This window comes from Schistocerca cancellata, chromosome 1 (genome assembly GCF_023864275.1).
Source record: "Schistocerca cancellata isolate TAMUIC-IGC-003103 chromosome 1, iqSchCanc2.1, whole genome shotgun sequence".
NCBI classification, from domain to species: Eukaryota; Metazoa; Arthropoda; class Insecta; order Orthoptera; family Acrididae; genus Schistocerca; species Schistocerca cancellata.
The window spans coordinates 1136326049-1136344900 of record NC_064626.1 but is presented as its reverse complement, the minus strand read 5'-3'; the positions used below and the strand labels follow the sequence as shown (position 1 = coordinate 1136344900).

Below are 18852 nucleotides of genomic sequence, written 5' to 3'. Positions count from 1 at the left end.
GAATTCTTCACAGACGAATGGAAAAACTGGTAGAAGCCGACCTCGGGGAAGATCACTTTGGATTCCGTAGAAATATTGGAACATGTGAGGCAATACTGACCTTATGACTTATCTTAAAAGAAAGATTAAGGAAATGCAAACCTACGTTTCTAGTATTTGTAGACTTAGAGAAAGCTTTTGACAATGTTGACTGGAATACTCTCTTTCAAATTCTAAAGGTGGCAGGGGTAAAATACAGGGAGCAAAAGTCTATTTACAATTTGTACAGAAACCAGATGGCAGTTATAAGAGTCGAGGGGCATGAAAGGGAAGCAGTGGTTTGGAAGGGAGTGAGACAGGGTTGTAGCCTCTCCCTGATGTTATTCAATCTGTATATTGAGCAAGCAGTAAAAGAAACAAAAGAAAAATTCAGAGTTGGTATTAAAATCCATGGAGAAGAAGTAAAAACTTTGAGGATCGCTGATGACATTGTAATTCTGTCAGAGACAGCAAAGGACTTGGAAGAGCAGTTGAATGGAATGGACAGCATCTTGAAAGGAGGATATAAGATGAACATCAACAAAAGCAAAATGAGGATAATGGAATGTAGCCGAATTAAGTCAGGTGATGCTGAGGGAATTAGATTAGGAAATGAGACACTTAAAGTAGTAAAGGAGTTTTGCTATCTCAGGAGCAAAATAACTGATGATGGTCGAAGTAGAGAGGATATAAAATGTAGACTGGCAATGGCAAGGAAAGCGTTTCTGGAGAAGAAAAATTTGTTAACATTGAGTATAGATTTAAATGTCAGGAGTTCGTTTGTGAAAGTACTTGTATGGAGTGTAGCCATGTATGGAAGTGAAATGTGGATGATAAATAGTTTAGTCAAGAAGAGAATAGAAGCTTTTGAAATGTGGTGCTACAGAAGAATGCTAAAGATTAGATGGGTAGATCACATAACTAATGAAGAGGTATTGAATAGGATTGGGGAGAAAAGTAGTTTGTGGCACAACTTGACTAGAAGAAGGGATTGGTTGGTAGGATATGTTCTGAGGCATCAAGGGATCACCAATTTAGTATTGGAGGGCAGCATGGAGGGTAAAAATCGTACAGGGAGACCAAGAGATGAATACAACAAGCAGATTCAGAAGGATGTAGCTTGCAGTAGGTACTGGGAGATGAAGAAGCTTGCACAGGATAGAGTAGCATGGAGAGCTGCATCAAACCAGTCTCAGGACTGAAGACCACAGCAACAACAACTTTCCCCAAACTGTTGGCACGAACCTCTCACACTTATTTGGCTTTTCCTTTCTGAAGCAGCCACTTCTTTTATTTCAATCTGCAGTCCTATCCATAACGAATCATCACCATAAAGTATCAGTAAACCCAGCTGTCCATTATTAATTGATAAATTTACTCTGATTTAGAAAATTCAGCCTGGCTGTGTTCCCCATAAAGTTCAGGTGAGTCCCCCTGTGTCAGCATAGCATTAAAATTCTGTCCTTGCCAAATTTTGATTCTTCAGTTCCATCTCTAAAATTTTTTATACACTGTCAGAGTTAATTCATGTGTACTCCTTTCTTTTGAATATGAATTTTGATCATTTATCCATTATTCATTCAATGTCATTTCCATTTTCCCATGCCTGTCCTAAAACTACAAGCCACACACTTTCAAACTACAGGGTGACAATTATTGAACTATATGAAACAAACATAAATTAGTTAAAAACTATGGTGTGCACACACTTTATTCAATGTGGATATATCACCACACATATTCGGATTTAGATTATGACATGTGCTATATGCCTGACCTCATTGGTGATGATGTGGCACAGACATATAGGAAAATTCTGCATAACTTGCTGATGTTTTGGAACATCAATTATGTCGATGACCTCCTGAATTGCTTTTTTCCACTCAGCAATGGTGTGGAGGCTATTTCTGTACACCTTGTCTTTAATACAGCCACACAAAAAGGTGTTGCGTGTGTTCAGATGTGGAAAATATGTTGGGCAATCGAGGGTCATGCCAGTGGCCTCTAGGTACCCCAGAGCTAGAATGTGGTCCCTAAAGTGCTTCTCCATGACATTGAACACTCTCCTGCTTCGATAGGGCTGAGCTTCATTGTGCATGAACCACTTCTTGTTGAAATCAGAGTCACTTTGGATAATGGGGACAAAACCATCTTCCAATACCTTCATGTACTGTTCGGTAGTCACTGTGCCATCAAGGAATATCACATTGATTATTCTATGACTGCACATTGCACTCCACACAGTCACCTGTTCAGTGTGAAGAGACTTCTCAATCACAAAATGCAGATTCTCAGTCACCCAAAAGCACCAATTTTGCTTATTGACAAACCCATCATAATGAAAGTGAACTTCGTAACTAAACCAGACCATACATGTGCACACTAATTCTCATCATGCCCCTTAGCCAACCATGCAGTCTGAACACTCTAATGCAAACCATTCCGAAGTTATGATGATTTTATTTTACATAGTTCAATATTACCATTTCTGTTCCTCATGCTGCATGTAGATGCCCACTTTCAGGGGTCATAAGCATTTTCATTTGTTAGGTTAGTACTGGGTTTAATCCTCTAGATGGGTCTTCAGCTACTTTCATAATGACAGATTTGGGAATATATACAACCTTTTATTATTTGTTGGAGCCTTTGATGAGGAGGAGTATTCATGGGAGTTGAACCCACTATGTTATCTTATTCATTGCCTTTTAAATACAGTATTTCATTGAAAAGGATAGAGTACTTTTCAAAATTTGTGCCCCTAGTTCTTTTATCAATGTCATAAGCACATCTGATGTTTCAAAATTTTAAATATGGCTGAAGCAGCAACTGACAGCGCGTTTGGCACGATTGTTTTATGCACCTCCACTGCAGGATGTGATTTTAGTGTATTTTTGCTTCTGATGAAGGTATATTTAGATACAATGGTCAAGGATTTCAATAAATCATTATCCTGCAAATGTTTGGCTGTTAACATTTACCGTGGACATCTGATGTTGTCGCCATGGTACTAAACCAGATGAAAGGTAGGAAATTGGTAGAGGGCAGGTATCACTCTGTTTCTCAAAACTTATTTTCCTCCACATTGCTTGTTGTTTCTGCAAAAGCTGGACAGTTCTCCAAGTTTCCCAAAATAAGTGATTTGTGGTTTGAAAAGCTCTAGCACTCATAAGACTAAATATTTGTATTTATTTTAACTGTACTGAAAGATGCATCTTCTGAATTTAAGTTAAAAACTATACTTCAGATATGTTGTAAAAGAGGTAAATAAAACGTTAAATAACTATATCAGAACTGCCAATTACAAGGTGAAATCTGTATTGAATATAATAAAACAGAAAACAGACAGTGTGTAACAATAATGGAATTTCCAGGATGGAGAAATACATAAAATGAGAGATGGACAGCCACTCACCTATAAGTAGACCAATACCTGGAACACAGAAACATATAACAAGAAACAGTATTGACACCAGCTTTCGAGCATTTGCTCTTTTTCTAGCAAAAGTACACAGATTATCTCATACACACACATTCAACTGCACAGACATCCAAATGTGTATGCCTATGGCCACTGAAAGACAATGACGGGGGGGGGGGGGGGGGGGGGGGGGACACCCTCTGTGGAGGATGTGGATAAGAGGGGTGTGGGGTCAGCACACTGCTCTCCCGGCCGTTATGATGCTATTCTTGACTGAAGCTGCAACTATTTGGTCAAATAGCTCCTCAGTTGGCATTGTGAGGCTGAGTGCACGACGAAAAACGGCAACAGCATGTGGCACTGTGCTTAACTTTGGTGATCTCACGGGAACCAGTGTATCCACTGCAGCAAGACCGTTGCCACAAGACAATGATAGTTCATAAAAATTGGAACTTGCACTTGGATCCTAATGGAGAAATAAAACTAATCAAGAAGGAATTATTGACATTTTAATATATATTTACACATATGAACATTTAGTTAGTGGAATGCAATACTCAAATAATATCATGCCATATGTTACTAGAAACTTCAAACATCAAAACCAGCTTCTCTCTTTATTCTTTCAGTAATGTTCAAGAAATATTTTACAGGGTTATAAATTTTAACTCAAAATATTCTGCTAAAAATTAACAGTGTAAAATAATACATTATTAAGAGGAGTGATTACTTTATTGATCAGACATTTTGCATTTGTTTGAAAGTTCTTTTACAACAGGAACTTCCCCAGAGGAATGGAATGAATTATATACTTATTGCAATACTTTTTGCATTCCAAAACACACAAGAAAATACTTTCTCTAATAGGTTGTCAGAGTTCTCAGTTAAATATCAATTCCTGTCCACAGCACAACATGGTTTCAAAATAAGTTTCTCAGCTGGCACTGCTATTTGTTAAATTGTTAAGTTGGACAATGGGGTAAGTATTACTGGGACATAGCTACCCTATCCAAGGCTTTTGATGTAATTTATCAAAACATGTAAATGAATGAACTTCTCAAAGCAGGTGTCTTTAGCATAACCAACAACTGGCTGATTTCTATCCAAATCAGTGGAAACAGATGATTCAGTTGCAATTTTGTGAAAACACTAATTAAAATAGGCACTATTCTGACTACTAATTCATTAATAATGATGTACTATAGGATCTGTTCTGGAACGTGCAATTAAGCATGTTTAACCCAACCATTTAACATGCTACAGACACTCTTCATTATCTTGTTCCCACAAATATAATAACATGACTGTACCAAAAGGGTACAAGAATTTATCAACATTTGGTAAAGGGTTTTATATTCCTATTATTGCATACATACTGCATCCAACCCAAAACATTGTGGTGTCATTGATTCAGAAGATATCAGGATTTGAAGAAATCACAATATCATTACCAAATAAAAATACTTCCATCAAAATTGAAACATAAGAACCAACAACTTAGCTAACTTTGTAGACCAATTGTTCATGATTCTGAGAAATCAATAGTTTAATGGCCTGTAATACAAAACTTATTGATTAATTAAGATGTAATCTCAAATTCCCACCACAGGGTGACACTGTAAATAGCCAGTATTTGTGGAGGAATTTCAGTGGAGTTACAGTTGGAGTCAGTTGGGAGCTTGGACTATCTTGAAAAGTGAAGTGTACTGCATGGAAATACTATTAGAATTCTCAAGATAACTATGTTAAAATAGTAATATCAATGGTGGATGAAGAAAATTATGTGTTGATGTTTGTATCATGCACTGATTTGTAAATAAGCTGTGAACCATTATTATCAGTGGCATATGTGTTTCAAGAATATGTTGGTGATTAGCATTTGGCATTATCAAGGGTTATATATTTTGTGGGAATAAATTGCCCAGAAATAACAAATGCTGTGTGTAAGTGTTTATTAATTAACATGCCCACCACTTCATATTTTATTGCACTTCCACTATTGAAAATTATAGACTAAACGTTCACAGGCAATCAATGGAAAGATGAGCTTGACATAGAAAGAAAAATGCACTATAAATGAAAATATTTCAAGCCCACCTCATCAGTATTCTATGTTAATGCCTTGATATGAAATGAGTATAGCCAGTTTCCTATTCAGTTCGCATGTATCATAAATATCTTAACTAGTTTTGAGATATACAAACCTCTTGAAAAGTGTATAACAGAAACTTTGAGCAATGTATATAGTTTGTCTCATGTACAACAAACTAATAGTGAATGAAAAAATGGTATTATTAAACACTCAAGAAGAAGGAATGCACAGAACATAAACTTGCCATGCTGATAAACAGCCTAAAATGTTAGGCATTTTGTTGTAAAATGACATAAACTGTAAAAGAACTGCATACTTTTAGGGGATAATTTGTAAAGAATGAATGTTTTACTAAAATGAAGAAATTATGAGGGTACTGGTAATCTGAAAAGTTCTTGGATGAAATAGAAAGGGAAACTTACCTCAGTGAAAACTTTTTATTTTTCAATGTTGTCATACTGTACACCAATGCATTTGGTCTAGCAATGTTCCAGTGTCTTTATCTCATCTTGAAAATTAGGTTCCTACAGGACTGTATAATATTTGTCAACTTTAGCTGTCAGTTTTCCATTTGAAGAGCTCCCCATCCACTGAGGTAAAAGTTTTGAGATCGGGGAAGAGATGAAAGTCTCATGGAGTCAAATCAGGCAAATAAGGCGGATGTGGCAACAATTTGTATCTTCGTTCATGTATTTTTGCCATGACAGTGACACTTGCGTGCATGGGTGCACATTGCCTTGATGACAGATGACTTTCATCAAGACCTCATGAAGTACTTAAAGAGATGTCTGTACCACAGATCTCTACCCAGAGCACTGATGGGTTATGTGTTCTCATAAAGGATGACCTGTTATTAAGTGGAAACCTCATTACTCTATTGCTGACATCTGCTGGTGAGTCTGCAAACTTCTCAAACTATATATAAATTCATTTAAAACAGCTAGGGTGGAAACTTCACAATTTTGAGATGTCTCTATTGATGAGAATTTAAAATGTAAAAATAAATTGTTGAACTTCCGAAACACTTCTGTTCAGCAACAGTTGCACTACAAGTCATTGCAAATATTAAAGAGGGACAGATGAATAAATTACAATGTTAAAAAGGAAAACAGTTCCTAATGCTCTACAAAAAATAGGAAGTTTTTCCCTTTTTAATGTTATTATCATGTTCTGCCAAGCACCAACAGAAAATTTGGTCAATGAAATAAATTACATACTTGTGCTACTTTCATTCAATAATGGCCTTTGGGACTCATCGTTAAGAAATAAAGTTTTCATTGCTCGAAAAGGTGCTTTAAGAATAATATGTGTTACTCACTCCTGATCGCCTCGTAGACATCTGTTTAAGGACTATTGCTTCACAGTATATGATGTTTGTTGTAAATAACATATTACAGGAACAATTATGTATACAGTTGCAACACCAGGAGAAATGGTTGATGTTACTCAGTATCAAGGTTAACTTTAGCCAAGAAAGGGATGCACATTGGTGCCACCAAAATGTTTATCACCTACCCCACGATATATGATACCTTGCAGATAGCAAAGTTAAATTTGAGAAACATGAATGAAGTTTCCCTCAGTGATTCCTATTCCAAGGAAGAATTTTTATTTGCATAATACGTAAAAGGTGATATATGTGATATACTGATTTATGTCAGGAAGGTAAAAAACCTTGTAAATGGCTGACATGTAGCCATATTTACAAATGAGTGTGTAATAAAACCATAAAATGATTCATCCACATCATTGCAATTAATCATAAAAAAGATTCATGGAACATGAAGCTTATTATATGAAAGTGATGAAAGAGGGCCAATCGTTCTTCATTTTTGTTGATTGCATATGTCCTTGTCAGATGCATTATACCACTCTGTTAACTAAGGAAGATGAGCTGGGTGCTGAATGACACTGTTTGGATTTTCATTTACCTGATACTCTCTTCATTGCGGCTGATGTTCTTGTTCAATGTAAAATGCTACCACCAAGCCTTATAATCAAATAATGATCTGTAGGCAGAACACACATGGACAGCCCCTTTACAAACCTGGCATGTCTTTTCAGAGGACACAGGGATTAAGAGACTCTACTTTTATTGTGCTTGAAATGTGATGAAATACTTCATTTACTCCCATGAAATTTATTGTACTGGAGTTAATAGGTTGGCAAAATGTGAAAAAGTCTGCAGCTGACAGAATGCCTTGGATGGTACTATAATCAAATTAATTCATTTATTGTAATTGTAGTGTCACACAATTCTTTTCACATTCTTTTTCCACATGACTCTGACAATGAATAACATAGGAATGGTCTGTTGCAGGATGTTCCAAAGTTCGCTGAAAGGCTTCTACAAGCTGGAGCCAATGTGAATCTTAAAGATCATAATGGCATAACACCACTTCATTGTGCAGCAAAGACAGGAAACTGTAAGGTATGAGATTAGTAGCTTTTTGTCTGCCCCCTTGGCTGAATGGTCAGCATGTCTGACTGTCATGGAGCAGGTTTGGGATCAACACCTAGTTGGGTCAGAGATTTTCTCCTTTCACAGTCTCTGTGTTGTGTTATCCTCATCATCATTTCATTATGTTTGATGTACAAGTCACCCTATCTAGCATCAACTGGAGAGGGATTCAATTCAGTGGCCAAACTTCCACAGGTGCGCTTTCCCGCCCACCGAGGCCATAAGATCATATCATTTCATTTCATTTCAACAGTTTATTAACTTGTGGTATATTACACTCAGTCATAGACTTAATGCAGAAGCAGATTCCTGTAAAGTACACAGCTTGCCATTAAACCAGCAACACCATGATGATGGGATGCAACAAATGTTAAATAGGTATAGTTAGTGTACTACATACTCGAGCAGACACGTAACTAGTGCCTGAGAGGACAGGTGTATTCTTCAGTTGGCCATGCAGGTTTTTAAAGACAGATAATGTCCCTAGAGTCAGGAAGTGGGCTTGGTTGCAGCAAGACAAGTAAGTTCACCAACAGTGTGATGACATCTGGAGCACTGCAGACTAACAGCATGGCAGCCATTGTTGCAGCTTCAGCTCATGTGGTGGCAGAGAGAGGCATATCAGCAATGGTGTGCCTAGTGACAACACTGGAAGTCTGGTTTGGTGTGCAGCACCACAATAGTCATACCCATGTGTGGAGGTTCAGAGGAGAACAAACTTTACCAGACTGCATTTGTCATCACCATTTGGCCCGGAACCTAAGGTGATGGCATGGGTGCCATTCGATACACAACAAAATTTACTCTCATTCTCATAGCTAGTAATTTGAACATCTGCCTTTACATTTCTGATGTGTTGTGGCCGTGGCTGTGCCCTCTCTTGGAGGTTGTCAAAACATTATTTTTTAACAAGATAATGCAAGACTACATGTTGCCCATGCTGTCCTGGTCTACCTCAATACAGGGGATGTTCAGCTATTGCACTGTACAACCTGTTCTCCAGATGTTTCATCCACTGAAAATGTCTAGTCATGGTTTGCTGAGAGACTGGCATTTGACCACTTGCTAGCCATTGTGAACAATGAACTCCGGCATAGAATTGAAGTAGCATGAAATGACTTAACTCTATCTGCCAGCCAAGCTCATTTTTGACTTGGTCCTCAGACAGGTTAGAGCCACTTGTGCTGTCATAGGTGGTAACTCTATATGATAGAGGTTTTCAGAAATGACCACAAATAGTTGCCTTTTGTGATGGTTCAGTTTCCATTTTACAGTGACTGGTTTCAGGTCACCTACGAACTCGTCATCAGATCATACTCAGTTTTTAGTGATTGTTTGTGGCATTGTGTAGATCATTGTGTAGCTGTGGCAAGACAGAAAAAGTGAAACCAGTCAACAGTGAATGTGCAGCTTGCATCAGGAATTACTTAAATTTAGTTGCATTCTTAGTTTTAATCCTGGTGCACAAATCAATTTTGAAAATATGGTTTATGTTTTCCAGCTATGTTGATTACACAGTCTTTAATCTGACCTTAGGTCCACATCTATAACTGAGTGGTCAGCATGGCAGAATGCCATATGAAGGGTCCAGTTTGATTCCCAGCCAGGCTAAAGATTTTTTTCCATTTGAGAACTGGGTGTTGTGTTGTCTTCACCATCCTTTTGTCCTCATCGACACACAACAATCAAGTGGCTGAAGTGTTGTCAGCTTGCACCAGGTGACCTGTCTATCCATCTGGAGGCCCTAGAGACACACACACCAACCCCCCTGCCCCCTCCCACACACACACACTCACACATACACACAAGTTGATCTTATGATATAAATAATTCCAGATACCTTGCCACACCAGTGCTTGCACCTTACATTTTTTCCTGTCTTGCCACAGCCACACAAAAACCCTCATAATGCTACATCCACTAAAAACTATGAACTGTCTGATGAATTGCTAGGCAACAAAAGTCATTGACATAAGATAAAAATTGAAGCATCACAAAAATCAACTGGATGTAGTTATTTCTGGAAATCTTCCCATCACAGTTTCCACACCCATAATGGATTAAATGTTTACACCTGAGTATTAAATTTTGCATGCTGTACACCTCCAGATCAGCTACACATTTAATAATATTTTCTTCATACTATATTATGTATGCACAAAAAGTAAAATTTCAATATTGACTAATGTTCCTGCTGTTGAAAATTTGATGGCCAGCAGTATAGTATCACAAAGATTGTCTGGAAAAACAGTGTCTGAGATAAGCAGCTTTAGCATTAATATCCCGACACTCATTATCATTTCATTGCCTGGAATTATGTGCCACAGTGAAATAGGTCCACCGGCTGCGGTGGCCGAGCAGTTCTAGGCGCTTCAGTCTGGAACCGCGCAACTCCTACGGTCACAGGTTCGAATCCTGCTTCGGGCATGGATGTGTGTGATGTCCTTAGGTTAGTTAGGTTTAATTAGTTCTAAGTTCTAGGGGACTGATGACCTGAGATGTTAAGTCCCATAGTGTTCAGAGCTATTTTTTTGAAATAGGTCCAACAGCCACCATAGTGTGTCTGTACTTCTCAGAAAACATTGGACTAATTGTAAAAAGAGTACAGAAGTATTTATATTTATTCCAGTTCTTCTTGCAACATGAAAAACACTGGCATAGTTATTTTCAAATAGTGCAGATTGACTGTCAACCAGCAATGTATCTGATGAGTGACGCTCAGCTGCATTGAGAACTATAACATGTCTAGTTTTCTACACTCTTTCCATCTCACTTTATTGACCTATTCATTTAGACCCTGATTCATGGAGTGCCCCTGATTCATGGTGTGGACAACTCTCTTATTCAACAAAACATGCCTGTTCTGAATTTTCAGCAGACTGATGGTAACAGAATTGTGTATTACAGGCTGATATTGATAACCGATGGGGACACTTCTAACTAAACACTCCTTAAATATCACCTTTCATTACTATAAGAAAACATTATTTTAATTTCAAAGCCCATTGCAAGACTTGAAAAATAGAAGTCAGTCACATAAATTACAAGCTGTTGTTTATTGCCTTCCATTTGTATTTTGTGAACTATGTGATTGCGCATACATATGCTTATTTGTATTTATTAAAGTTTGTAGTAGTAAATCTAAATTTTGCTGTAAACTTTGTAGTATTAATACTTACTACTTGCAATTTAGAAACAACTCATAATATAATTCTCTTTTTTCAGCTCATAAAAATTCTACTCAGTGCTGGAGCTGATGTTAATTCCATGGATGTGAATGGTGCAACTCCATTACTCATGACATCTAAACACTGCTACACGCAGGTACTATGTTATCTTTATCAGTCTATGTTACTAGACACTGTCCCTATTTTCTGTTTTTAGGAGAGTATGTAAGCAAAATGGTCACTAACAACTTTGAACTAAATTAGGGAAAGGATAGATTGCTACACTCACCATAAAGATGACCCCTTGAGTTGCAGTCACAGCAAAAAGACTGCTATACATTATAGCCTTTGGCCAAAGCTTTCTTCAGCAAAGAAAACACACACATTCACCCAAGTAAGCACACCTCATGCACACATGACTCACTGGTCAGAGCTATCATTGGTAGCATGTGTGCATTAAGTATGCTTGCTTGTGTGAATGAGTGTTTTCTCTGATGAAGAAGACTTTGGCCAAAAGCTATAATGTGTAAAAGTTTTTTTTTATTTTTTTTTATTTTATTATTATTATTATTTTTTTTTTTTTTGTGCCTGTCCGCAAGTTAGTGGGTCATCTTTGTGGTGATTAGCAGTCTATCCTTTACCTATATTCCAACCTGGAGTTTCCATTGTTTAATTTCACATTGGAACTATGTTTTATTCAGTCCTGTTCACATGCAAATATATGAGGTGCAGCTAAATAAAAAACGAGCATCTGGTACAATGGGTCTATGGAATGGTTCCATTCAAAAGTAATCATCACTTGTGCTAAGACATTCATCCCACTGAGAGATGAGACATTCAATTCCTGTTTCATAGAATATGGTCAGCCACTGATGGATCCATAACTGCATTCACTCTTGCAGTTCCTCATCTGACTGAAACTGGTAGTGTCCACGCATGTCATTCTTCTGGTAGCCAAAGATGTGAAAATCACACAGTGAAATATCTGAGCTGATACACAGTTACACAAGCAGACACACCTCATGCAAATATGACTGCTATCTTTAGTCACTCTGGCCAGACTGCAGCTGTAGCATTGAGTGAAAGCAGCAGTCTGGAGTAGGGCAAGTAAGGGGAAGGGGTAGAAAGGTACTGGGTGAAGGGAGGGGGAGGGGCAGAAAGGAGTGCTGTCTGGTGGAGCATGCAGGGACTAGAAAGTGACAGACAAGACTACCAGGCACATTGTTGGGAAGCTGGCTAGAGGGGGGAGAAAGAATTATGTATTTGTGCATGTTTTTTGCAAGTCTGTAAGTATTTTAATACCTCTTTTTCTGTTCTCCATCTCCACTCACAACCACCTTGTGCCTTCATTTACCCATTTCCTATGTCATTTACTGTTTCCCCAACCCCATCCCTGCCACAGTAGAACCCTGCCCCATCTTTCTGCACTAGTTTAGAAAAGTATCCCTCCCAATGGCTAAAACATAGTCCTACACCCTGTTCTTTAAATGGTGCCTAAATTGTGAACCGAATCCCCCCCCTCCCCCTCCAATGATCTAACCATAATAATTCCTTTCTCTCTCTAGATACCACCCATTCTTTCACAATGACCTTGATCTTTTTAGGTTCCACCAATCTGTGGCCCTTACAAAACTGGTACAGCAAAAACATAACTCCATAGCACAGGCATCCCAGAACCCCTCTGTTTCATTCCATGAGATACTGCTTCTGTAATATCCCTACTACACACATCTCTGAATTTGAGTTTCTTGCTGTCCAGCAAGTGGAAGAGCATTCTATGATCCCTTTCATAAGCTATACAGCCCCCTGACAACCTGCTGCAACCATGGAGCACCACTACCCATCCCCTATTCTGTGCACAGAATTCCTCCTCAACAACCCCTGACAATACCAAGACCTGCCTAGCAGACCTTTCCAACTTTCTGCATACCCCTACCAACACTCCACCAAATCCAGGGCTGAAACAATGCCAGAACACTGCTGTTAACCTTTGCACCAAAATCATCAGGCCCCCAGAAGTTTCAGTCCTATATGAAGGTCTTGCCTTTAGTGCTACACCCAAATTTAACCACACTGGAGTTGTCAAAGACCTACTCTCCTTCTCCCAATCCCTGCAATGAAAACATTCTTTGCCACCAACCCATCCAATGAAAGCCGAGCTAATCCCAACACTCAACCATGGATCTCCCAGTTCATACCACCATCCAACTGTGTTTCTCCTATACCCCCCCCCCCTTCCACCTAACTACTCCCTGGTCACCTTCTAGGAATTCCTTACCTTCAGCTTGGCCTCACCATCCTTTCCTAGGACCATTCCTAAGAACACCTACCGGTCAGTACAAGAAAGGACAGCCATACGCCCTCAAAACAGATCTTGACATAATCATCTTACCTGCAGAGAATGGTTCCACAGCTGTCATTATGAGTTAGCAGAAGGCCTCTGCCAGTTATCTGGCTCCTCCCTCTACAAACTCTGCTAGAGTTATCCCAACCCAGAGCTCCGACATAACCTCCTGTCCCTGGTTGAAGCCTTATGCCCTTCCCTGATTCTCTCCACTGAATTCATTCCCTCCTCAACCTGCACGCCCACCTTTTACACCTTCACCTTAACACACAATCCCAACAGTCATGGATGCCTCGTTGTAACTGGCTATTGCACACCCACTCAAAGAATTTTGGCCCACACTGACTAACACCTCCAACCAATTGTTTGAAATGTAGCCTACCACATCAAAAATATCACCCATTTCTTTCACCAATTCCTTTGCCTCCTGGAGCCCTACTTGATGCCACTTCCCTATACACCAACATCCAACATTACCTCTCCAACATCCTTCAGACTCCAAACCTGCTACCTCATTCCTCATGCACCTTACTAACTTTACCCTAAAAAAAATAAGTACCTCTCCTATGAAGGTTAGGTATAAAAAACAAAGAAAAACAGGCACAGCCATGGGCAACCATATGGCACATTCTGTTGCCAGCCTTTTTATGGTCCATCTAGAGAAAATCTTCCTAGACTCTCAGAATTGCAAACCCATGGTCTGGTTCAGGTTCATTGATGATATATTCATAATCTGAACTCAGAAATCAGACACTTTATTCTCATTCCTTCAAAACTTCCACACCATCTCTCCTATCCACTTCACCTGGTCTTCCTTAACCCAGTGTGCCACCATACTGGATATTGACGTCCTCCTCTCTCATGGCTCCATCCATATCTCTGTTCACAATAAACCTACCAGCCACCGACACTACCTGCATTTTGACAGCTCCTATCCCTTCCACACCACACCAAAAAATCCCTCCCATATAGTCTGGCTGCCCAGGGATGAATATCTGTAGTGGCTAGAACTCCTTTGCATGGTAAGCTGAAGATCTTCACAAACAGGCACTATCCCCCAGACCTAGTCCCCAAACAGATTTCCCACACCATACTCCAAACAAGTATTTTGTCTCTGTTACTGATAGTGTGGGGTTGCCAGGTTCAGTAAATAATGCAATGGAATATCTGAGACCAGTGCACAAAAGCAATCTCAGTATAATTGAATTGACACTTACTTCACGCAAAGAAATGGAATCCATCATATGAATTGACACTTACTTCACCCAAAGAAATAGAATACATCATAAAGTCATTGAAATCAAAGCATTCTAGTGGTTATGATAACATATCAACAAAGTTAATAAAAGAGTGTTCATGTGAGCTTAGTCATATCTTAAGTTATTTGTGTAATCAAATGCTTATCACAGGAACATTCCCAAACTGGCTTAAATATGTTGAAGCTATACCTCTCCACAAGAAAGGGAACAAAAAAATGCCATCAAATTACCAACTGATCTCACTTTTGCCAGAGTTTTCAAAAATCTTTGAAAAGGTTATAATCAAGCATCTTCTTAAGCACCTTAGTGAGAATAACATATTGTCAAAGTCACAGTTTGGGTTTCTTAAGGGTTCTGATATTGAGAAGGCTATTTACACTTACAGTGTAAAAGCCCTTAATACACTAGACAACAAATCAGAGACAACTGGCATGTTCAGTGACCTGTCAAAGGCTTTTGACTGTGTGAATCACAGCATTTTTGACGTAAATTAAAATAATATGGCATCACTGGTAGTGCTGCAAAATGGTTTCAGTCATATCTTATTAATGGAAAACAAAGTGCGTCATTACATAACACTTCAGCAGTAGGCAATCAGACGTAATATGACTGGGAAAAAAATTACATGTGGTCTACTACTTTTTCTTGTGTATATTAATGACCTGTCATCTGTTACATTACCAGATGCCAAGTTTGTCTTATTTGCAGATGATACAAACATTGCAATAAATATTAAATCATATATAAATTTAGAAAGGGCAGTTAATCAAATTTTTACTGACATTAATAAGTGGTTCATAGCCAATTCACAGTCATTAAACTTTGAAAAGACCCACTATATGCAGTTCAGAACTTCCCAGAGTTTTCCTTCTAGTGTGTGTATAAAATATGATGACATGAAAATAGGAGAAGTTGAGAGTGTAAAATTCTCGGGTTTGCAACTTGATAATATACTGAGTTGGGAGCAATGTACTAATGAACTGCTAAAGCACCTAAACAAGTCTGTGTTTGAAATGAGAATGATGTCAGACATAGGAGATGTAAATATAAAAAACTGGCATATTTTGCTTATTTTCACTCCATTATGTCATCTGGTATCATATTTTGGGGTAACTACACAAACCGAGAAAAAATTTTTAGAGTACAGAAGCGTAAAATAAGAGTAATGTGTAGTGTAAATCCAAGAACATCATGTCGAAAACTATTCAAAGAATTGGGCATACTAACCACAGCTTCTCAGTATATATATTACTTAATGAAGTTTGTTGTAAATAACACATCTCTTTTTCCAACTAGCTGCTTAGTACACAGTATCAATACTAGGAATAAGAACAATATACATAAAGATTTAAAATCACTTACTCTTGCCCAGGAAGGAGTCCAGTATTCAGCAATGCATATTTTCAATATGTTACCAGCAACCATGAAGAGTTTAGTTTCAGACAAGGCACCATTTAAAAATTGTTTAAAAGAATTTTTGGTGGCCAACTCCTTCTATTCCATCCGTGAATTTCTCAACAAGTGCAGTAGACCATTGTAATGAAAATTTATTATACTTCAATTTTTGACAATACTTGGTTGTAACAGCCAACCTACTGTGTGAATGATGGATGTATGAAAATCAAATGTAAGTCTTAAGTCTGTAAACAGTGGAAGTTTAATTTTAATTTATGAACACAATTTAGCTGTTTATTGACTGAGGATCATTAAAATTAATGAAACTGAAGTTTCATAATTACATTTTTGTAATGTGTTTATCTGACATGTTCCACACCCTGGAGGATCCCCTCTTTTGTGGGTCTATGGAATGAATAATTAATCTAATCTAATCCCTACACACACTCAGTTCTCCAATGATCCCCAATAATCAGCTACAAAGGAGTTCCCTCTTCATCACCAAATACTATCCAAGACTGGAAAAAGTGAACCACATCCTTTGTCAGGGCTTTGATTATCTATCATCATGCCCTAAAATGAACGACATCCTTCCCAAGATCCTTCCACCCCTCCTAAAGTGATGTTCCATTGCCCACTCAACTTGCACAACATCCTGGTCCATCCCTTACAGCAGTACCAATCCCAATCACTTGCCACAGGGATCATATCCCTATGGAAGACCAAGGTGCAAGACCTGCACAATCCATGCACACAGCACTTCCTATTCCAGTTCTGTCACATAATGTGCTTGATTTTAATGATTGCTTCATAACCCAGGCCATTTGATCCTCTCATCCACCACCATCTTTTCAGAATTGCATAAATGAGAGTTATCCTTACAACATATTGTTTCTCCTGAAATTATACTGGCTTCAACCTATTATAACGTACTAACCCCACACCCTCCACCCAACAGTTTCCACCACCTCTATCCTATCACCTCTTCCCAGTTCGCACCACCATTCTTTGCTGCTGTCTGTCAGTACAGCAGCAAGTCTCTTCCTCTCTTCTGATTCTCACCTTTTGCACTCAAGATCCTCTCCCCCACCCCCCCACCCCCCTCCGCCAGACAGTGCTCTTCTGTCCACCTGCCTGTACCCTGCAATCCGTCCCTCTTCCCTGCACCACTACAGATTACTCATATTATGCAGTACAACAGTTGCAATCTGAGCAGAGTGGCCGGAGGTAACAGTCATGTGTGCATGAGGTACACCTGCTTGTGTAAATGTGTGTGTCTCTTCCTTTCTTTTCTGAAGATGGCTCTGGCCAAAAACTTAGTGAGTAACAGTCTCTTCATTGTGCCTTTCAGCAGCTCAACATGTCATCTTTATAGTGAGTAGCAATCTGTCCCTTTCATAATATTGTTGATGTACTCACTTAGCTATTATGTTTGTGGATACTAAATTTGTTCAACAAGCTGAACTTAATAACAGAGTTGTGGACTGTGATAGCTTGTTGAAGGACTTATTTGAAAGCTAGCATGTTTCTTCTTTTTTGTATGCCTGTTGACAACTCAATGTTTATATTGCTCTGTGAATGGTATACTTTACAGCAAACATATGAAATTACAAGCAATAAGAAATAAAATTATTTTCAAATAATAAAATATTTTCAATGCGAACGTGCTGCTAAGTTGCATTTATCTTCTTTTGTGATACATTGAAGTCTCCTTCAATCAAATCTTTCTTTATATCTTTACATACTTCTCCCATCCATTCTGATTCAGCCCATTTGCACTTTCATAATCATCATTACTCCAGTGTTGTGCTAAACAATAGCTCATAACGAATGCACAGAGATAATGTTAATATATAACTTGCAGTGTTGCTTAATCTCCTTCTTTAGAAACGTGAGTTACATCCTCACATGTTATTTATTTTATTCATCACATATTTCAAGTATATAAATTCCTCATCTTTGTGTAAACAGTTATCTTCATGTCATGTCATGTCAGTTGTTCACCAAAAGAAGAGAGATGAAACTTCCCAAAATGCAAGAAAGAAGAAAGAGGTATAAATTAAAGGGATGTAAGAAAGAACTCACTGTAAGCTGCTTGCTGAACTTATACTATAATTTGAAATAAGATCATGATCTGAACTATATATGAAATGTGACTTATTAGACTCATTGCATACAGTGTGCAGGTCATTAGATGTGCTGTACAGAAGACATGTCAAGTTTGAAATGAATATAATGATTTACAAAAGATCTTTTTACATTGTTTTTAGAAAGTTATGAATTATATACCAGTATTAACAATTATGCAAGTACATCTAATAAAAATACATATAACACTACAATATTTGTTATATATTTACAGTTTATAGATTAGTAGTCTATAGCTTACTATTGTTCAAACTGTGCAACTGTCTTCCATGAATTCTTCAATAATATAGTAACATTTTTCTACTAAAATGTTATGCAGAAATATTTCCAAAGAGTCAATGTCCATGTTTAATGTTTTCCTACCTTGTAGTCTGTTACATATTTCAGCCTTATATAAACTTGTGTCTCAGCACAAAGTTTAAAGTAATGTGAGGGAAGTTTGAAGTTCTCCTTGTGGTGATTACCATACCTGTGGTTAAAGCAATACTTTTCAAGTTTACATTGGTTATTATGTACAAAAATAAAAAATTTCAGGAATGTGCAATGAAGG

The 18852-nt window shown here is 38.0% G+C and overlaps 1 protein-coding gene across 8 annotated transcripts in view; it reads left to right on the top strand.

Annotated features, from left to right (window-relative positions):
• The window catches only part of LOC126092715 (serine/threonine-protein phosphatase 6 regulatory ankyrin repeat subunit A-like), a 423652-nt gene that overhangs the window by 342389 nt on the left and 62411 nt on the right, over positions 1-18852 (top strand). For all 8 annotated transcript variants that reach the window (XM_049908492.1, XM_049908471.1, XM_049908484.1 and 5 more), the window contains exons 16-17: positions 7849-7959; positions 11215-11313. In XM_049908492.1, the coding sequence (XP_049764449.1) occupies positions 7849-7959; positions 11215-11313 (210 nt within the window). The remainder of the gene's footprint in view (positions 1-7848; positions 7960-11214; positions 11314-18852) is intronic.